The sequence below is a fragment of the Arvicanthis niloticus genome, chromosome 4 (genome assembly GCF_011762505.2).
Source record: "Arvicanthis niloticus isolate mArvNil1 chromosome 4, mArvNil1.pat.X, whole genome shotgun sequence".
Lineage (NCBI taxonomy): Eukaryota > Metazoa > Chordata > Mammalia > Rodentia > Muridae > Arvicanthis > Arvicanthis niloticus.
The window spans coordinates 117,794,508-117,818,258 of NC_047661.1; the positions used below are offsets into that span (position 1 = coordinate 117,794,508).

The 23,751-nt window shown below is 35.2% G+C and overlaps 1 protein-coding gene across 2 annotated transcripts in view; it reads left to right on the plus strand.

Annotated features, from left to right (window-relative positions):
• Unc5c (unc-5 netrin receptor C) overlaps positions 1-23,751 on the plus strand; it is a 338,360-nt gene that overhangs the window by 232,944 nt on the left and 81,665 nt on the right. For both annotated transcript variants that reach the window (XM_034501256.2, XM_076933307.1), the window contains exon 4: positions 14,468-14,571. In XM_034501256.2, the coding sequence (XP_034357147.1) occupies positions 14,468-14,571 (104 nt within the window). The remainder of the gene's footprint in view (positions 1-14,467; positions 14,572-23,751) is intronic.

The window sequence follows — 23,751 nt, forward strand, 5'->3', positions numbered from 1 at the left end:
ACCAATAACTCACACATCTAAGCTCTATAAAATGGAAAACTACTCAGTGACACAACCTGAGCAGAGGAAAAATTAGAAACTTTTAAACATTTAGCAAGAAATTAACTAAGAATGTACTTCCCTGATCAACCTTTTTAATTTCTACTGAAGGTATTAGATTTCCCTGAGTGGAGAGTCACTTTTCTACAAAAGAGAGTACCCAAGGGTATGCCACAGCAACCATCTTAAGGAGAGAAGGGTTTGGTTCCCAAGTGCTTTTAGTTTAAAGCCAATTTGAGGATCCCACAGTGTAAGGCAGGAAAGGGGAAATCCAACCAATCTACTGAGAAACACTGTCCTGGGAAGACTTGGGGTTAATATTCTCACTGTCATAAAAGCTACTGTACTAGTGGTGATGGTGCTTGTTCTTTACTCTCATGTCTGAGTAAAGAAATAATGTGAGCAAAGTTTAAAGCATTTGCCTCCAGACCTGGCTGCATTATATTCAAATCCCCTTTCTATCACTGACAAATGAGACATTGGTTAGGTTACTTAACCTCTAGGAGCCTTAATTTCATGAACCGTGAAATGAAAATGATAGAGCTATTTTGAGATTAAAGGAGATAAATTTTCCAAGCATGTGGCAGAGCGACAGGACACAGATCACGTGTTCACTGAGTGATAGCAGGTGTTCATGCTTGCAGCTACCACAGTTCCAGTGGCTCCATACATTTGTTTTAAGACTTACACATACTAAGCAAACTTTGAGAGTGAATTATCACTCCTTCCTTCACCCCTTTGTGTCTGTCTAGGCTGTCAATCCAGAAGGCTGAAACTGTCTCCTGTTTCACACACTATGGGGGCCATAATTTCCCCCATGCCTGAGGATAAAAAACAGCCACATGGTAACTGCTCTCCTACAAATCTTGGGTGACAGTGGGATGTGAGTGCATAGAGAATCCATCTTCCTGCAGGTGCCAGAATAGTTCCTTGGAATTCCTCTTGAATCACATTGTACTAACCTGTAAGTCACAATAGTCTCCCAGAGGCTACTGACAACAGTCAGGCATCAGACAGTTCTTGGAAGGAATTAAGGAGAGCCAAGGTGACCTTCCAGCCCTCCCACAACTCACATGGCCCCTATCTATATGACTAGAACTGTCTTTTGAGCCACCTGGTAATTTGTATCAACCTTGCTCACATTTGTGATACCATAGTATTTAACACACTGTCTAGTATAACTATATAACAGAGATGTGATGCCTGCTATATTTGTCATCTAAACTTTCATTTACACAAGTCTTTCTAGTATCTAGTGTCTGTTTGAAAAAGTAAGCATAGGCAGATGAAATTAACTTTAATAGTGTATTGTATTTAATAGTGCATTTCAACATAGAAAGCAAGAAAACACATATCAATAACATGCTTAACAATTTTTAGTAATAGTCTTTGGGATTGGTTCTGTTCATACTTATAGGACTTCTCAATTAAAATTACACTCAGGGCATGTACTCCCAAGCCCCAGAAGGCTAGTCAGAACACAGTCTGTAAAATGATCACAATAATATTAATGGAGGTGATACTGAAGCACTGTATATGTATTAGTTTTTTGTCATTTCAAGAACTCTGTGATAAGTGATATATATTATATATATTAATATTTATATATATTAAAGGAAATAAAAAGAGAAAACTAAAAAGTTCTGCTAGAAATCCTGCAGCGAAATATGGAAGAGCTTGTAATCTAATGAGCCAAGTCTACGCTTTAACCAACACACTGAGATCAAATAAGGGAGAGATGATGACATTTTGTTCTTACTTCTTTAGGTTTCAGTTTTGGTTTTGGTTTAGGTGGATGTTCTCAAGATTATCTTTTCTATCTGATGAATTCTTGCAAGCTCCCTTTTATTTATAGTATAAAAGTATGAAGGACCAGTGCCTTCCTATATTTCTCCTCTTTGCATGGTGGATATAACTACACCCATTCTTTTGTTTATGAACGGCAATAGCCTCATCTACAGACAGACAATTTACACAATCCTTTCCTTCTTTTCTCAATTCTTCTTCCTTTTATCTACCGCCAGTATCCCTTACTTCTTTCCATTGTATTTCTTCTGAAATTGCCTCTTCAAGTGGGTCTGTCAGGACCCCATTCTTCATAGAACTTTAATCCTTTATCGCGTTTCTTCTTCATGTTGATTATCTCCCCTAGAAGAATATAAGGGCTCAAAGTTCATTGATACTTTGGCTTCAGTGTTGTAACTAAACACCTAAAACTAGTTCCTTGCTTATATGTTACTCTTGTAAACAAGTAAAGGTAACAAATAAATGAAATGAAATTGAAGACATGGGGTAAATTGATGGTACAATCCTGGGTTTTGTCCATTTAGTAATCTGAGTTTCTTTCCTAAGGAATTCAAGGACATCTCTAGAAAAGAATTGCTTCTGTGCTTTCCACAAATTTCCATAAGCAAAATACACCGTCCTTTGATATATTTGCTGCTTCATATAACACTTGGGGATATTTAGTACACATTTCTTAATGTATTATATGCTCATCGTTTACATCCTCACGATCCCCTTACAAACTCAGATCCATGTAGACAAAGTTGTTCTACTGCTCAACAATGAATAAAATTATCTATGATATAATATTCCTAAAACAGTGTGGGGATCAACACTGTCAAAAAGAAATAAATATATTAGTAATTCTGTGTTCAGATATCTCTAGATAATGGTACATCTAATCTTAGTGAGTCAACATGTTGGTTTATATGTGCATGAAAATCATATTTTAGAGCCTTTCATGCTTCTCCTCAATTTCTAACTTGGTTGTAATACTTAGCATAAAAAATAATCAAACAATTTAACCAAATAATGTATTTCTTTAACTAGGAATTATTAATGACATGAACCATACCATGAACTTAATAGCTTACTACTGAATTTCTTGATAGAACAGAACAGATTTGTCAGTATCAAAATATATAGCTTATCACTAATGTGCATTTCTGAGGTTTGGGTCTAGTCCTTTAGGCAATCATTAAGCCCCTGGTGCCTATTGTAAATGACAGAGTCCATTTTTTTATTTCAAAACTATTAACTACATAATTTAGACATTGGGATGAAGTTTTAACAAAGTACTCTTGGTTTTACTTAAATTCACTATGGGTTATATGATAAGATTAAAAGCTAGAGCCCACTGGCTGAATGCATTTACCCAACAATGTGTGCTTTTGTCTATGGGCAAAAGCTCTCAAATTTCATGAAATCACACAAATTCATGGACATTTACCATTCACATCTATTATTGTAGGTAGATAAATAACTGATAGAATGCTATCTCATACAGTTAATTTCTGGGAAAAGTTATCCATTCCTTTGTAGGGTGTGTAACCCACAAGACTGAAATTTGACAGTAAAGTGTATTTTATGCCACATGAAAAGACAATTTTATGACTTAAATGCTTAATTGCCAAAAAAATTATCTGCAAGAATTGCATTGTTTTTGTATTCACAAAGAAAGCCTTAAAGTTTTGGAATGTCAGGTTCCCCATCTATAAAGATGGCAAGTTTCTTATTATTTATCCCTAAAACATACCTTTAAAAGTATTGAGATGGCATCTAATCATTTTTTTCTGAAACTAAAGATGCAGCTTGAATATAAAAGTGTGCCTTGTGTGGCAATTGCTCTCTTCGTCTTCTTTGCAATGGCTGTCGTTTGGACACCTAATTCTAAAATATATATTTTTTAAAAGACCCTCTGGCAAGACTATAAGAATACAAATGTATTTGTCCTATAAATGCCCTAAAGTCAATAAATAAGAAAAAAAGTGGCCATGATGGCAATCTTTACTTCAGGGACTGTGTTCACTTGAGATACATCAGTTTAAATGGTCTCAGTGCAATGAAGAAGAGCAGTCCTTGGTACGTTAAAGATATTGCCAGCATGCTCTCCTGCTTAAGAAAGCTGACTTGACCTCTGTTCTCAGGTATGAATTATGATGCTGTAGAAGTTTTCATGGTCAGTTCTTAGGGAGGGCCAAGAATGTTAGCTCTTAAATAAGGAAATGAGGTTATCAAGAATTAAGGTTAACAAAGAAAATAGTCAAAAGTATATTTGCTTCCTTCTTTCCTCTTAAAGTACTGTTTTTGAAACCAACATTGATTCATTCTTACTCTGTGCCTATGTTCTAGACATTGCTATTACCAAGTTATCATCTGAGGCAGGTCCTGTCAGCCTCTACATTCTATCAGTAATGACATGGAGATGTGAAAACATGAGGAAATTTGCCTGATTGTCTGTTTTGATAGATATGAATCTTAAGGAAAGTCTTCTCACTGTAATCTGCCTTATGTAAGCTACAGACAGAGGAAGCAACTTTTGACTTTTCTGTTTAACCTTTGTAGCATTTGTGAGCAGTTGTTTTGATTGGTGGTTGGCTCTTTCTTAAATTTACAATATTTTGAAAGGAAATACAAGTAAGAAAAAAAACTCTTACATTTTAAATTATAGGCACTATGTTGCTTAATATATTACTTTATGATTTTTTTAAAAAAAATCACAGATCTGGTTATCTGTTTCTGTGAAAGAAAGGCCTGGAAAACTTCAGACACTGAGACATTAACCCAGGAATTTTTCACTATTAAGAATTGGTCAAAGCTCTGAAGATTAATCTAATTCTCTCCAAATATACCCAGTTGCTTGATTCTCAGCACTTATATTCTGTTAACTGCCAAATTTTATGATTTAAGAATAAATTCTACTCTACTGTGACAAGATAATTAGCCCCTTCCATCATCATTGGAGGACAGGTACATTTTTATCCTTTTAAAAATGTAAGTATTAATGTCTAATGTGACCATGGAATTCTTTTATTTGATAAAGAAGCACTTTGAAAATACAGTGAAACAATTTATTTTTAATCAAAAGTACATTCAGTGCCTCTGGCCATCACACTTGTAAAAGGAATTGAGAAATCATTTAAAAGTTAAAAAACTGTGAAGCACAATAGAGCCACTGTTTGCTTACTGTGGGAGCAGACATCCATCAAATGTGTTGAAGATGGCCTGTAACACATAACTGTAACATGAATGTCTCTGAATTGTAGAGTTTACATAAATCTAGAGCCATTTGGTCAAAACAAGCTTAGTTTGAAAGGCAGGAAGCTTACTCCTAATTGAAGTTGAGCCTCTTGGTAAAAGTTAAATGAGTTAATGGCATGTCAGTGACTGGACACTCCACAGCTACAGGGACTAGAGAGGGCAAGGCAAATGAGCATCTAAGAGAAGACATCCAAGAAGAAATTTTTAATTGAACTGAACTGTCCTAGAAACTTTATTATTACTGCCTTATTTAATCTCTACAGCCACTATGAAGTAACTATTATGCTTATAATTACTTTTTGCATGAAGAATGGAAAGGATAGAAACCTATCACAGTGCCAATCACTGCCAAACCTAGATCGTGTGGACCAAGGATTCATGCTATCAACACTGTATTGGCCTTAAATGTGATCCTTGAGGCTCACTCTTCACCCCGCAAAAAGACTTGCAACCTGATCTAGAAGTTGTAAATGTTGGACAATGATCTTTGTAGATGTAATGATGGGCCCCAAGACTGGAGGTTATCCAGTAGAAAGAATGAGTCAGAGGGAGGTTGGGCACAAATGAAAGTTTAGAATCCAAAGCATAGACAAGAGAGATGTAGCCATAAGTCAGGGAATAATGGCAGCCACCAATACCTGTTACAAAGCCACTACTTCAAAGTCTCTGGAAGAATTGCAACCCTGCTGATTCCTTCATGGTGACCCAATGAAACCATTTCAAGTCGCAGCTGTTTAGAGCTGTATGTTCTGTCAAGACCAACAGGGAAGGGCTATACCCAGCATTCACCTCCCATCCCAATTCCACATTTGGAGTTGCAGGCTCTAAGTGAATATAAGCTTAAACAAGGAAATTAACCTCTCAGGATCTCAGATATACAATACATAAGGTCATTAGACTAGACTATGAGAATTGAAAGGTTTACAGCATAAGAGAAATAGTCCTCCAGTCCTTTACCAAAGAAGGCTGTCAGATTATGTTGGGGCATTTGATTAAACTCTGTATTTTCTGAAGAGCTACTTTATAAAATGCATCATGCATAAAAGTATATTCAACCTCAGAACATTTTCAGATTTTAAATAAACATTGAGCTGGGTCTGGAGGTGCAAATCTATCATCCCAGCTACTTGGCAGGCTAAGGCAGAAGAATTGTCAAGTTGTAGAGTAGGTTGGGCTACAGAAGGCATTCAGAGACAGGTTGGGCAAGTTCATCGGACCCTTTCTCAAAATATGAAGAAATTTAAAAGGGTTGGCGGTGGTCATATTGATAGACTATTGCTGACTTATATGTATAAAATTCTAAGCTCAATACTAGGAAAAAATAGTATCCAACATATTGGTGATGTTGTATCTCATTATAAAATGGTCTGACTGGTGTGCTTCTCCCTCCCCTCAGATCAGGAAGCTTTATGCTGTGAACTGCAGGATGGAGACAGAAGCATCACCTCCTGACTAAAACCTACTGCTTATGTTTGGCCTGTGGGTACCCTAGGATAAGAAGGCTATTGAGCATACATTTAGAATCTGTAGAAAGGAATAATTGATTAGTTATGGACATTTGAATCATAAGGGAAGGCCGTGGTACCAAATATCTTCCATTCGATTCTAAGGAAGAGAAAAATCATGATTGATCATGACAACTTCCTGCTGTGCCTGAAAGAGCTTCGGGCTTCTGGACATAGCTTCAGGCTTCTATACATAGCCATCAGAGCAATTAATGACTTTCATTTGGCAAAGAATGTGGGGACATTTATATTGGATGTGGTCATCAAGAATTGCAGAGATTACAACTTATCTTTTCAGTCATCTAAAACTCATTTTCCTAACTCCAGTTTTAATAGTCTATATCTATTTAAAATGTCACCATCTTCTGAACTTCATACATTTATTGCCTAACATTCTTTCTGAAAAAAGTAAGAGAGTATATATTAACAATTATGAAATACTAATTAAAATGTTAGACATCTAATTTTTATAGAAATCACCCGACCCTCTAAAATACCTTGGCCGGTTTTCTTGGTTCTGTATCTAAAACTTATAAACGGGACACCTATGGGAAGAAGTCTTGGGTTCTCTTCAAGACAGAAGGGAGGGCATGAAAAGCATTAATATTCAACAGCTTCAAAATTGAATTTCGTAGATCAATGATCTCAAAGTAGCAGTCCACAGGCCCTACAGGCCTTATCAGTTCTTGTTATTTAACCCTCAAAAGATTGTCCCACTAACACATTTGGATGATGTTTTAAGTATTTGACCACAGAGTAAGCAAATGCTGGCACAAAATATTCACATTCTGAACCTGTATTGGCAATTCAATTTAGGGTTGTAGTCCCAAGAACCTTCATTCTCTTAGATTGTATGGAGCAGAGCTGTGCATCAAAAGAAAAGATATGTTTTTTTTTTTTATTTTTGCTTTCAAGTGGCCCAAGTGAGTGGTGAGTTTCAAGGAAAAGAACTGATGCCTAGTTTTCTGCTGTTTGTGTTACCTACATCATCCTTATAGATATGGCAGTTTCAAGTCCTGTGTTAGACAATGTCAGTTATCAGACAAGAGAGAAGAAGGGCATTTTGCTGATGCTTTGGAATTGCCAGAGAGGACTCATTTTCAAACCAACTGGTAAAAGCCACAATTCAAGACCATGTCTCCATCATTATCTTCAGCTTCTCATGATACCTATAGTATTTGGTGCTGGGCTACATATATCATAGCAGACCAATCATCTGATTATCAATCTGTGGTTCTTGGATTTTAGTAGTTTGCCCACATCCTGTGGGTTTGTGAGAATCAGATTCCCAGGGTCTAACCTGAATAGGAGGAGTCAAGTTTTATCAGTCATAGCTTGAAATCCTTGGGTTTCACCTGGTAAAGTAACCATCAATCATTAGAGATTGTAACAGCCATTTTTCTTATCAGATATGTTTGAGTAATAGTGACAGTGCCTAATGTTGATATGCCATGATAAAATATTTTAATAACATGAGGAAAGAAGAGGTGTGGAGTTATGTTTGCATAGACACTTGCTATATGCTAATATGACACTATGGGTTTTATAGATAGGTGCCCCTTCAGCTTCTGACATCTTTTTCATAGTATTCACCTGTTTTTTTTTTTTTTCTCTAACTGAAGAAACTTAGGTAAGTGTTATGCAGTCAAGCGGTAAACACTTACAGTCACATTTGTCTATACCAAATTCTCCTCTTGGCTAATATATTCTTCTCCCTCCCAATTGCTTCCAGACCAATTCTAAATGACTTATAATAATATAAACACACTATTTCATGATCCACTGAGCATATATTTACCTCCTTCATATATACACACATGCAAATATATATATGTATATATATATATATATATATATATATATATATATATATATGTATATATATATATATATATATATATATATATATATATATATATATATCAGGGTTTTACAGTGATTCAAAGTAAAAATTTCTATCTATCAGGCCACCGAATTGACTATTACCTTTAAGTGTCTTTAAGTACAACTCAAACCTTCCACTTTTTGATTGTATAGTGCTGATTGTTCATTAACAAGGCCCCAAACACATGGGACTGTAATTTCAGCTCTTGATGATGTTCTTCTTCTTGCTATCATACAAAAATAAGACATTCAACGAACATATTATAACATACATACTAAAGACTTAGAAATGGAGAGGGGAATAAATCTGGTCCCCAAAATAAACCTTATTCAGAGAAAACATGTCATAGAATAAATCAAAGTCTGTAAAACATATGAGAAATTGTTTCATGATTAAATACTGGAATAAATTAAAATAAATCTAAAACTCTACAGGAACAATATAGAATATTACACACAACAGTTATAGATCATCAATATATGGTAAAACTGTATAAAAAGACATTTTAAAAATATATACATAAGTAATTATCATCTAGAATTTTCTGTATAAAGTGGTTATAATTACTTATTATAGATATTTTACATTTTAATATCTTCCAAACCCTACTAGCATTCAATATGTATTTTAATATTTATACAGCTTTATTGGGTTTAAATGAAAACAAAACCCAACTAATATCAATACTGTAATGTTTTCTTTATATCTTACTCTATGTAAATTAGAATCTGAAAATCTGAATTCCAATACAAATAGTCTACTGCAGATTAAATCATTAGAGAATTTGTCAATTCACAGAATCCTCCTATCATAATGCCTAAACTTTGTTGTCTAAAATAATTTTTCTCTAGTAAACCCTGAAAGACTGGACATAGTTAACAAGTATAGACTGTTCTTTAAAGCTTGGAATTAAAAAGCATTTGTCCTTTGAATACCTGCCAGCCTCACTATGATTGGGAGATTCTTTTGCTGACAAGTACATGCATCTTACTTCCCACATGAGCAGTGCTCCCAGGTGCTAGTGTAGTCCCTCATACTGATCTGTACACAGATCGGACTGTCAGGTAATGGTGCTTGAAAGCTATCCCTGGGGAGACATGTTTCTCTCTCTTTCTTCTTAATAAGCAAGTTGACATGATAAATTTTCTCATGTGTTATTTTGAGTATAGATTTCTCTATTATTCTCTATTTTTTGTCAAAGTAATTCAGAGTATAGGTACAATAGACAAATTTTCATTTTTTCTGTTTTGTGTTATATATTACTTTAAAATTTTACATAAGACTTTGATAAGTTTTCTTTTATTTTTATGATTATAAGTATGCCATTTTCCTTTTTTTCCTCCTTCCAAGTCTTCCCACATACCCGTCATTTCTTTTTCAAATCATGTCCTCTGTTTTCATTAATTGATGGTGTGTGTGTGTGTGTGTGTATGTGTATTTACATATTCCTAAATACAATTTGTTCAGTCTATACATACAATGTTACATGTATTCAGGCTGACCATTTGATATTGAAAATCTAATTTTTTTTACTCTTTTCTGGGGAAGAATATTTCACTTATTCCCAGAATTCTTTAGTAGCTCATAGATTTCTCTGTGGAGTCCTGAGGCCTGCTGGGCTTATTCACTTTAGCATGTCAATGCTTTATCTGTGTTTATTTTTATTTAGCTTTTGCCATTCATGTTGGTGAGACATTATTAGTGTAGCTTCTGATAATTTTGACACTGAACCTTCTAGAAGTCGCCCTTCTTTTTAGTTTCTATTTCTTTCTTATCCATGTAGAACCCAGTGCCAAAAAGTTCAATGAAAGTGGGGTTAATTTTTCTAAGTGTATCTACTCTTATATTTAACAGAGTAATTTATTATGTCAGTTCTTCTAAACATTTTTTCTACTAATTACAACCAAGTGGCATCTTCATTCACAAAGAATAAGATTCCTGCCTTGTTAAACACATATTTAAAATATTCACCTATAGGTCCCAATAGGCAAAGAATCTTACAAATCACAAACTTTTATTTTTATTAACAAAAAACGTATGGGACCAAAAGTTTTCTGCTTCTCCACTCATCATCATTTGCATCATCAAAGAGCCTCTAATGCTCACAGAGTTCTAAGGGTTGGTGTTTTTCTTACTATACACAATTTGCAACCACAGTATTGTACAAAAGCCTCACTGAAAGCCACAAATATTACAATGACAAATGAGTCTTTTCACACGTATGTATGTTCAAAAAGATATTCCTGATTGAGCATAAATGGTTGATAGAAATCCCTGTCATTGAAGATCTAATTCAACTTCTGCTAATTGGCATTCAGCTAATGGATTTAGTAAGTCAATATTCATGTTCAGGAGTCAACCTGTCTCCGGATCCATGCTCACAACAACACTGACTTTTCTTTTAATTGGTAGAATCAATAGCTACATCATATTTAGACCCAGTTTACTTTGTAGAAATAACTTGTTACACTTACTTTAGTAAAAGTCTTTGTACTGATGTAAAGAAAACAGAAGGAAATTTCTAAATGTAGTCCAGGGCAAAATTTATCTTTTTTTTCCCTAATGTGAATTCCCATTTTATTCTGAACCATGCTTTACAGCTAGTACTTAGCTGACAATAACAATTTTTCTATCATCCTTGTGTTCACTCTGCCTGCAAGGCATCTTCTCTACCTTCTATCATATCTCTCTGAATGATAAAGGATGTTAGGCACCCTCTCTTACACTGCCACAGTATAGTATATATCCTATGCTCCTTATATAACCCCAAAGCAAGGTTTGATGACAGAAATTAAAATTATTTTTTCAGAAGGAAGTAACTGCTTTGTGGGATTAAATTTGATATTATTTTAGAAATTTAATAAAAATTTATGTGTAAATGAAAGCCCAACCATTATTACAAAGCAATTATGTAATATTTATTTATTGATGGTTTTAGTGCATCTCTCTGCAGTAGGTACCAATGGAGTAGGTGACCTGTGCCTAGGCTTTCTCAGCTTTTCTCAGTTAAGAAGCAATGACCACAGGCTTGTACACTCGTCTTGCAGAATTCTAAATACTGTGTCAAAAGCTGCACCATATCCTGACAGAAACTACAACATGCTGTACTCAAACCCACTGCCCCTTAATCATGTAAAATATAGTAGGTATTCAAAATGTTCATTCTGCCAGTCTTTCCCAAACAAATGCCTTTTCTTTATTCCTGTGCCACACTGTCCTGTTGACCTCCGTCTTGCTAAAATTTCAGTTTCTTTGTGATCCCTCTGCCATTTTCCTCTTTGAAGTTTTTGCCCACCCCTTCATTCACCCTTTGTCATTTTTGTTGGAAGCTCTTCTGCTTCAATATTTCTGTCTATATTCTGTTGCCTGGCCACAGTATTCATTTCTACTGCTTCAGCAAGGGTTGAGACAGGCAACCCTACTAAGTGTTTCTCAGGGCAAGAGATAGTCATCCCTGTGAAAAGGTGGCATTTTCTACATCCACTTATTTTGTCACAGCAGAGAGAGTTTTTTTCTGGATTACAGTGAGTGATGAAGATCAGTAATGACAATAAACATCCCTCCTATGGAAAGAACGGTGGCACAAATGAAATGACACAGTTCCAAATTCAATAGTGCTGAAGATTATCAAATATGATCTAGAGATATACTGGACAATTACATTTGAACATCCTATAGAAACACTAAACTCAATGTATACCAAGGAAACATTATCTTTCTTCCCATCTTCGCTGTACTCTGAATTTTGATTTAACACAGTAGCTTCAAACATAACAATAGCCTTACCTACAAACACTCTTTAAATATGCGGAGATTTCTAAAAGTATGATCTACATACAATGAAATCTGTCACTTTTCACTTTTTTGCAACTATCTACTGGGTCCATGATCATCTTATCCTCACCAATCTGCACACTTTGGTCCCAAAATCTGACTTATTACCAGTGTAATCCATGACCTCAATCTTTTGCGGTGGCTTTGGAGCACTGGGCATTACTTACTGGGCAAAAGGGTTTTTCATAAACATACCTTCATTCATCTTTTAAATCTTGTTTCTATATCTCATATACCTTCGTCCTAAGCATCTCATCAAATCTCTACCATAAGCATGTGATTTATAAATATAAATTACATTCCTTTAACTGTTTGAATGTACCTTTTCTTGTTTCTAGCTCTTTTTAAAATTATGATAAATTTAAATGAAAGCAAGTCAGTATGTTATCAACTTTAGGACAAATTCCAGCCATTTTGTCTCTGCTTTAGTTCATACTGGAAGGGATCTCTTCAGTCATTCTCCGCAAATAAGTCAGATAGTAATAAGATAGTAATTTATCCTATAAAAGTTATTAGCTACCGTTGTTTTCATTGATGGCCATACTTGCCAAAAACTTTACCTCAGTGCAGATCAAAACAAATAAGAATTATTCAAAGATAATATTATTATATTCCTGTTGGGGCACAAATGAATGGGAAAGGGTTATGAGGAGTGTCTGGAATGGTAAGATATATGAGCTAGCACATCCCAATTTGGTATCAATTATTTTGCTGTGAGGTTGTGGGTGACTTAATGTTCATATTCCTCATTTGTGAAACATGAATAGAGTTGACATATCTTTCAGGTTATGATAATCATCTGGGTTCTAAATATCCATTTCAAAAATGCAATCAATTTCTTAACAATCATCTTAAAAAATGTCCTTCTGAAAGTGTTTCTCTCATCCTTTGGAGACTCTTTTGTCTTATCTCATTTTATATCTATCCATCATTGTCTTACAACCACCAGAATCTTGACCAAGTTTCTTTTGTTAAGGAATACAACAATATAGCAAACATGTAAGTTATCCTTTCCTTTAGTGACTTTTTCCAGGTGGCACATTTTGGGAGGAACCTACTAACACATATTCCACAGCTCTAGAGGCTTTGGGTTTCCATCTAGTAATCCAGTAGGTCAAAATGGTACTTTCAGATGCTTATATATTTGTTATGGATATAGACGAAAACACAAGCAATAAAAATTTCAATAAATTTTTATTGAAACTCACAGGTTAACTTAAGATAATGCTGTGCTGTAAAGAATTGAGCTACACATACAAAGTAAACTTCGAGAGCTTCTTAGGAAATGCCCTGATTACATTTTACTTCAAAACAATAGGTTAAACTTTATTTACATTTTAAAGCCAAACTTTTAAAACAAAACAATTATATCTCATTCAAGGAAGTGTTAGATAAACCTGTCACCTGCTGTGTGTACTAGTAATGTTTGTATGATGATAGGTTGGTTTCTGACATTTTCATCTCAGGGTAGTTTCTTAAGCTGCTGCATCTTGCTATAATAGCTCTAGCCGTACAAGCACATAATTAGGTACTTGGCATATTTGTGCAGAAATGAATACTTAATCTTCTCATTGGAAACGGCTACATGATTAGAAATTAAATTCTTTCTACACCATTCTCAATAGCTATCCTCTGCTTTCCCATGAGGTGTTAAGACAGTTCTAGAAGTTATAAGCCTTCTATGTGGCTTCTTAAACAGTCCTATTTTCCAACATGAACAAAAATCACTTTTGATTTATGAATAAAAAATTCCAGAATTACTACAACCTTAATAATATCAATTATAAGAGGAAAATATTTACGTATATAAGAAACTCTGCCTTTAAAATTCACAAGATTGGTTCTTTTTTAATTAAAAAAAATGTTGCCATCATAATAGATTAACAAGAAATACTAAAGTACAATTAATGTATTTCAATAATTATTAAAATGATCTATAAAAGGGTTTTATGGAAGCATAAAGTCAGCATAGTTACTAGCCTTTAACTTCTATAATTTCTTCCATATAGAATATTACTTCTCAGATTATGGTATATTATCAACAGATGGATAAACTATAAAGATCTAAATTACTAAATTGGGGAAAGTTTTGGCACTTTCTGCAAGAAGACTGATGTGGTTTAGTTTTGACATGTACTTTATCACCTTAACATTTCAGATCTGCGGAAGACATTTGAGCAGGAACCCTTGGGAAAGGAAGTATCCTTGGAGCAGGAAGTCTTACTCCAGTGTCGGCCACCTGAAGGGATCCCAGTGGCTGAGGTAACAAAAATGCATTGCATTTAGCAGTTGGCACTTAGTTATTCTAACAGAGGCCTAACCCATGGCTAATGGTGCAGTGAATTAGGGCATGGCATGATAGATGGTTGGTAATGGAGTCCTAACTGCCTGCTGCTGGCAAAACAGATTGATTAGGAACTGATTAATGACTTGGAAGTCAATTAGAATGCCCCACTGGACAAAGCCACAGGCAGCGTGGTTTAATTTTATCATTCTCTTTCAAAACAATCAGGAATAGTGTTTTACTTTATCTGGCATCTATAGACAGAGATGCTGTGACTTAATGCGCCATCAATTGTATGACTGTTTCAGATGACTTTTTAGAAATATAAATGTAATAAAGATATGTGTCTGTCCTTTGATCTTGCTCTCTACATGTGTGTTTCTCAGTCTATGATGTCATCATTGAGATCAGAAAGTCAAATCTACTGTCATAAACATGTTCACTTTCATGCAGTGATATTTCTATCAGTTTACTCCATGTTTTGGTTCTGCTTAAAAGAAGCCTATCAACTGCTAATGAAATATTATGAATCAGATTTTTGGCATGACTTTTCATTACCAGCAATATATTGCTCTTTGAAAAGGGGTGTATTTGAAAACATTGCCCTATGTGACCCATAGGAGATGCATGCTCTCTTGGGGACACACACCATAGTACTACAGCATCCTGTCAAAGGAAACTAATACCATGTCTTTCATTTGTTACCAAATAGCTCCAAACTCTAAAACAATTTTCCATTTACATTATTAATAGAAAACCATCTTATATTATCCAACATGGTTATCATAGCTACTACAATGCTCTACAAATTAAAATGTACTTTCATTTGATAGGTAACATAGCTGCTTATTTGTTGATGGTCCTTGCTAGGCTCTAAACTTCAAAAAGTCATTTAAAGGATTTACTCAATGTTGTATACGTGCAAAGAGGGATATGCCAGTTGTAGTCATTCAAACCCATACATGGATTTGGTGGACATGGATCAGCTCATTTTTTTCATGCATTAGAATCTTGAAATTTGGCCTCTCCAATGAATCAAAAAATTAATATTGAAACTTTTAAGTGATTAGTTATAAGGAATTCATTTTACTGTTTGTTTTCTATGGGCTTTCCAGTCTTTTGAAAATTGCTACAAGGTAGCGCTAAAGTAGATAGCCCAGAACTGAACTTCTGATTCTTCTGATTTAGTAATGGCAGTAAATTGTTTGAAAATGTATGCAAAAGGATTACATTTTTCTGCCAAAATATTTATATCTCTGTTACTTAATGCAAAATCACATATAGCCTTGTTTTATCACAAAAAAGAAAATTTTTTTTCTCATAATTAGTATCTCAGGACTCTTCAGTATTATATCACAAATTGCATGATTATCACTTACTATTACAATATTACATCCAAATCTTGCAGCCTCAAAGCACATGCTATGATTTAGTGTGACCGAAATTAAGGGCACTCTTCTCTATACAACATTTTATTTCAGTTATGCAATAGTACAGCTGCCTCTTTACTTGTGGTTCTAAGGCAAACTTCTTCCAGAAGCCACTGTGATGTTCTAAGCATCCTATGAGCAGCACAGACATCTGTAGTTTGGCTTTTACTCAAGGGAACTTAAAAGCAGCTGGTCCTCGGAAAATTGTACAGAGAGAAGATCATGGTATTCTTTTTATTTTTTTTTTTCAGTCTTAACAAAGTAGTTCACTTTGTCAAGGACTGAAGATTCATGACTTCAAACTAATTGGCTATGAATTTTATGTGTATTATCACTTGGGAAGAGTCTAATTAACATTTGGAAAGCTCAAAAATCATATACTCATTTGACATTCAAAGAACTTTATTTTATACATATTACTTTTCCTTTCTATTTTTTTTTCAGTCAGAGTAGAGATCAAACATACATGCTTAAGAACAAGCTAATAAGTTCCTGTGTAGATTCTTTTTAGCAAGATCAGAAAGCCAATGGATGCCTGCACATGACACTTTCTGGCTGCTATTTGCTCAAGAGCAATAGAAAAATGTAAAAAGAAATGAAATATAGCCTGGGAGTTAAGAGATTATTTGATCATTTTTAGTTTCAATATAAATTCATTCAGTATATTATTTTCATTTATTTGTTTATGGAATTTGAAAGCATAAAGGTGATATCAAATAAGATGTTGATCTTAACAGAAACCCAGCGCAGATAAAAATGCATCGGTTTTATGATCATAAGATCGGCATCTAAGGAGGTCAACCTAGATAGATGTATGCTTTGCTGTTGTCCAAAGTAAATACTTCTGAGAGATCAGCCAGTGACTGTTCAGTGAACACATGGCGGATCAAGTCAACTTGTCTTTGCTTTATATGTATGTGGCTGGTTTCCTGAAGGAACATGCACTCTTTGCAGATTATCAGGAAGTAGTACTTTTCTTCTAGCTAGTTAACCCAGACACCTTTTAAAAATTCTAACCGCAATCATGATCACTTTGCATTTGTGCATATGTGTTGCTCAGGTATATAGGTGTTGCTCAGGTGTAAATAGCTGGCACCTCTCCTATTTGTGTATCTGATAATCTCTTCATTGAGCAACAACTGAATTTCCTTACAAATTTCAGGTTTAAATCTAAGCATGATCATATTATACTCTCTGACTTTAGGCAAGATATTTAAATCCTTTGCATCCAGATTTTTCAGTCATATAAGGAAGATAAGAGTTATGCATTAAATGTTTGATATTTAATAGCATAGTATATAAAGGCATCTTAAACCTATTTGGAGGCATAAAGGACTAATATTTATGCTATGATTATATTGTTATTAATTTCTAGAAGATTAAACTCAATATTATAACATAGCCACTGAATTTTTCTCACCCTAAGCACTCTGGAATACATGGCAGAGGAACTTCTGCTGTGTGAAGAATCACCAAGATGCCTCCTATATTCTACAGTCATTGGTTAGCTTGGAGACCATTAGTGCTACAGATGAATGTGACACTTAAAATATGACTTCACCTATCAATGATGCTAATCAGATCACCTGCCCTATTACTTTTCTCATTGTTGTGACCAAATACCTGACAAGGAGTAACTTCAGAGAAGACAAGTTTATTTTATGGTAATAGTTTGGGGGGGGGGGAAATACAGTCAAATACAATGGAGAAGGCATTCCAACAGAAGCAGGGATCTGGAACAGCTACTTTCATTGCAGCTAGAGTCAGAAAGAAGACAGGAAGTGAGGTGTATATTATAAACCCTGACACCCACCTATCCCCAGTATAAGGAACCCCAAAGCCTATCCCCAGTGACTCACTTATTTTAGCAAGCTTCTACTTCCAAACGGTATCGCAACCTTCCAACAGTCAGCTGGGGGCAAAGTATTCAAATACATGAGCCTATGGGGAACATTTCTCATTCAAGCCGTAGTAGTAGCAACTGTCATGAATTTCTACTGCCCTCACTAAATCATTAGTTACTGTCTGTCATTCATCCAGTCCTCCTTGTACCAAGAGTCCAACAGCCCTTGTAACTCAAGGAGAAAATTTGAGCAGAGTTTACTCTTCACAGATCTCTTTTTAGATTCCAAATGGCAAAAATATCAAGTCTCAAAGAAAGAATGAACCAGCCAAAGCTTACTTACAGTTCATCCTCCCACAAGTAGCAATGACTTTGAGTGTCTTCTAGGACTAATTGGCTTTAGTAATGGTTATAGCAATGTTTTGATCTCAGGAATGAAACAATAGGGTTTAGAACTCTAGAACTTACTGTTTCTTCCTCTAATCTCCTCTTTATAGGCTTTGTTTCAATATTCTTTCTGTGTGACTAGAGACTTTATAAATATTTGATAACTGTACAGCTTCCATATCATAGGCACAGAGTCCTGAGAAAATTTTGTTGTATTAGATATAATGCCATCATTGACTAATTCATAGAGTAGTCAAGGGATACCAAGAAACCAGTCGGGGTAAAGGGTAGATGAAAACTCAGTTATTTGGCAATATATTCGAACTGATTTAGCATTAAACACCAGGTGAAAGTGAATGTGTGGCTGGATAAATGGTGTCTCATAGATACCATACTTTTATAACTATGTGGAAGTTCATCTATTTACTCTTCTGTCTGATCCTACTGTGAAGAGAAGGAACACAAAGTTAGGCTCTTATTTTATCTCTTATAATACATACTAGAGTTCACAATTGATTCTCCAAATGTATTAAACAAACTTGAGCAATAAAAGAAGGTATGTTTGATATAATAGAGAGGCTGCCTTCAGGGAATAAAAATTTCTACAAGACTGTTTCACCTATAAAAGTTTCTTAGTTTGGGTTTCATTGTTGTGATGAGACACCATGACCAAGGCAACTCTTATAATTGGAGCTGGCTTACAGTTTCAGAAGTTCAATCCATTATTATCATGATGGGAATTATGAGCAGCATCCAGGTATACGTGGTGCTAGAGATAAAGCTGAGAGATCTACATCTTGATATAAAAGCAGCAGAAGGAGACTGTGCAACTCAGCATGTATAACCTTAAATCCATACCTATTCCAATAAGGCCACACTTCCTAATAGTATTACTGCCTGCGGACCCAGCATTCAAACACATAAATCTATGGGGGCAGTAGCTATTCAAACCACCACAGTGGGATAAACCATTTAAAGAACTTCCTGGGAGACAGGGTTTAATCTGAACCCTCAGAGCAGGATTCCAACTTACCAGGACTAGGAATAAAAAAAAAAAAATACTTCGGAGACACTTCAGCCCAAAGATCCCAGAAGGCACTAATAATAATACCACTACAAGTATGAAGTAGACAATTTTAAAAGAGACACTAATCCCAGAAATACTACTGGATAATATTACATGGTGTTTTTAATAGCACATTTCCTGTGGCCAATACAAAAATAATTCTTTCTCTTTTTTTCTGATGACATTTGACTACATTTCAATAACAAGTCTATCTCCTAATCTCCCTGAATAAGCGAGAAAATTAATTTGATGTAAAGTGGGTGCTGGGCCATTCCCAAGGCATAATAGCAGCTCTCTATGAAATTAATCCCTCTCAACTCATTTGAGTTCATGCCTTGAAAATGTTACTATCATACAGCAAGCCTGGAATGCTTTATATCATCAGGCTATTTTTTATGGGGATCACTGAATCAAACTATCAATAGCTGCAAGGTCTTTTTGGCATGGTAAAAGGAACAAAACAGAAAATTTCAGTAAAACCTGTGATTTGTTTCACCTTTAACAAGGGGATAATTGCTTCCCTAATTATAATTGAGCTATTTCTCATAGGAGTTTAATTGGAGGAACAGGGCACAGTGTTCAACTTATTGACCCAGTTGTACTTAAAAACAGTCTTCTTATTTATCAACATTTGCATCTCTAATTAGTGAGCGGGAAAATATGGTGTGAAGTGTAAAAGAATAGATTATTTTGCTGAGTTTAGTCATGACAAATAGGAAACAGGTTTTTTTTTTTTAAAGTAGATACTGACAAGACCAAAACCTACTGGCAGCTGGAAGCGCTACTGAATGTACAACATTAGGTGGCTTTCTATCTAACTGCTTATTAATACAGCCACTGAACAGTCCCTTATATACCGTGCCACCTCTCAGAATTTAAGGAGATGTATTTCCTGCCAGGCACCTTGTCACTAAGCAGGACATCACATTCTTTGCAGGTAAGAGGCTGACAGAGGAATGAACAACTTGGTCCTCTTTGAAAGGGAACCTTGCTTTCAGTGCCTAAAATGTCTGTCAGATTTTCTTCCTGTTTTGTGTATAACAACATGGAGAACTAGAAAATAATTTAAAAAAAAAAAACAGTCTTCTTTTCTAGACTTCTCATTTTAAGTTTTGCTTTGTTCCAACAATTTTTTTCTATTGTTACACTGTTTTAGTATTTTTTTCCTAATCTGTCTCTAGTATTGAACACACTGAGCTCCACACAGGCTGTGTATCTCTGTATGTTTGACTAAATTAGCATATAATATATCAATTTATGTAGCAAATATAAGCTATAAAAGTCATTGTCTTACCAGCTACAGGTTCCAGGTTCAATTTTCTAATGTGTATAGTGATTCATTCAAGGCTATAGATGCAAAATATACATTCTATCTTGTATCATCAATCCATTTATTCAGGAAATATGTCTTGTGGGCTCATTGTGCACACAAGATTCTTATGATTGTTTCGAGAGAGGGAAAACAAAAAGAAGAGGCAGGTCAAACTGTAACCAACAGTTAAAGGGAATGAGGCAAGGTTGTCTGAACAAGAGAAACAAAACACAGGTCATATTGGGTGGTTGTTGGGGGCTGGGAAAGCTGCAGAAAAATCTCTCAGCAGAGATAAATTTGCACTGAGCTCTGGGCAACAGGAAGGAGCCAGTCTTGAAAAGAATTGGGTCAGAAAGCTTCAGGCAGCAGAGGCAGTGCACAAATCCCCTCAGAAGCTGATGGCTTTGAAGACTAAGTAGGAGCCTCTCATCTGAAATCCAATGACAGGAAGACATTCAGTGTCAGGGAAAGAGGAGTTTGGGGACTATAGACATGGCAAGCCTTTCAGAACCATGGTTAAATGCATAAGACACCAGCGAAGATTTTAAATAAGGAGTTTTCAAGACCCAATATGTGACTTTGAAGGATCTCACTACTTTTTTCAAACCATAGTGAGAAGGATCTCACTATTTTCAAACCATATGAATGGGAACAAGGAGACTACTTAGACCTTGGCTCCCATCAAGAAGGAAAGGTAAAGAAAAGAAAGAAAACAGTTGTTTAACTTAAGGTAAAAATAAAAAGTAACAAGACAAGTTGAAAAATACAGAACATACATAATTTTGCTGAATATGCAATTAAAATATGATTTTCCACAATGAAAAATTGTGCAAATTATTTATAGTGTCATGAGAAAGTGGATCTTCTGTGTTCATATTCAGCAGGATGTCCACATTCCATGTCCACATCCTACTAGCAGATAGATGACATAACCCCAGTGGTCAATAGAATCTGTCTCTACATCTAATCTCAGTTGTATGTCAGCAATGAGCAGAGCCCTAAGGAGACTCATAATCACGAGGCAGAGGACCCTTTTATTTTCAAGATCCTTTTTCTGAAAATGAAAAGGTATCTTTTATTTTTGATCACTGTCTTGCTTTAGATTTCCAAAGATTGTCCTTATGCCTATAGTCTGTACTTACCTCAGTCAGTGTGGATGGGAAAAGACATCTCTAGAGAACTACAGGCTTGCATTTCCTGATGATGGTCAGACTTAGCACAGTCTTGACTACATTGATAAAGAGGAGGCTAAATATTGCTTATCTGGGAGTAAAGTTCTTAGTAAAAAGTAGTAAAAGACTAGTAATTCATCAATGGGCTTGTCAATTTATAGCCCTTTTATTGTAGAAATTTTAGCTTTTAAACACAATTCAGGGTTGATTTGTTCCCTTGTGTGGTTGTGTCATATATAGTAATTCAACTTTGGGACTTTTTCCTGTTTTTTAAATTTTATTTCTCAATTAGACTTTATTACATTATGTTCTTTGTCCATTTGCTTTTATTTTTTCATGGTCTAACTTCAGTTTTAGAAGTTTACAGAATTGAAGACAAGTTCGCCTCCACAATATGGTCTGTGTACATTCAGCTCTCAAAAGCAATGAGCCAGACATATGTGCAATTAAGGGAGGAAAACAAATTCCCTTTCTTGGCAAATTCCTTCCTTCTGCAGAAGTTACAACAACTGAGCAAAATGTCACTGTAGTTTCCATTTGAATTTTTTTAATTCTTTGCCCATTTTATTTTTACAATTGCCTAAAGATAGAATTTCAATTTGCTTGAAGACAACTACTTTTTAGAGCATATAAAATACCTTTAGTTTCATAGCCCTACGGAAAGCTATAAAGAAAATTGAATAATGCCGTTAAAGCAGAAGTAGATGAATGTTTGGTTGTTTGTATATTGCAGATCTAAGAAGCAAATAGCTATAAAGCCAATGTGACATTCCATTCTTGGAATGCTTTCTTGGTTATTTGACATATTCAAAAGGGACAGTAAGATATATATTGCCAATCGAGCAAGCAAAAAAAAAAAAAAATGAATCCTGGAACTTCAAACCTATGAGCAGGTGAAACCAAACAATTCTTGTGTTACAATAGAGAATACCTTGTTGCCTGGGATGTGTTGCATAGATCACCAATATGAACACAGCCTGAGAACTTCTCAGGTAGAATCGTAGGCACTCCAACCACACACACACACCCACCCACCCACCCACCCACACACACACACACACACAACCACTTCATCAGCATCTATATTTAACAGTCCAGAAGTATAACTCACACAAAATCATTCTCTGGAAAATATCTCAAAAACCTGACAGTTTTGTTCCACCCTTAAATACAGATTGACAGGTACCGTGTGCAGTGTACTAAAGCTTATAAAACCTATCCATATTTTCTATGTTCTAGCATATTTTAAGAAGATAAAAATGAGCAAATGAAATCATAATAATAGTAACAGCAATAATAATAATACTTCAGACTTGTCCCTTGTAAACCATCCTGCAAAACTTGGCAGACTCCCAGGTACTAGCTAATGCACCTATGAGAAGCTTAACTTGGCTGAGTGTGCATTTGATAATTGCCCAATAATTGCTTTTCCCATTTGTTTGATTAATGTACCGATATACAATTCTCTACCAAATCCCCACTCTCTAGGTGTGCATAAACTTCAGGATTCTGTTGTTTTGCTTTCCAGGGCAGTGTTCTGGCACAGTGAGCCCCAATTTCCTATTAACAATGTAACCTTTCTGATAGATGTGAATTTTTCTACATAATAGTTGCTGGAGACACTTTTTCATCTTGGATGGCATGTGGCAGTTTCCTTGGTTAATTAGGACAAATGTGCCAATTATGTTAATGTTTCTCCCGATACCAATCAGTGAATAATTAGACACAACACATCTGTCTTTCAAAGGGGAGGAGAATAGAAAAGTATAAGGTGCCTGACTTCCAATATTGACATATATGACTAGACAGTGCATAATCAATCCCTGGGTCAGCAAGTTTTTATCTTAACGGGTACCAGTAGGCACTGAGGGTCTGAATACCTTCCACAAAGTGAGAAGACTCTCTACAGAGATCTTATGTTGTCTTTTCTTCCTTCATTAAAACAACA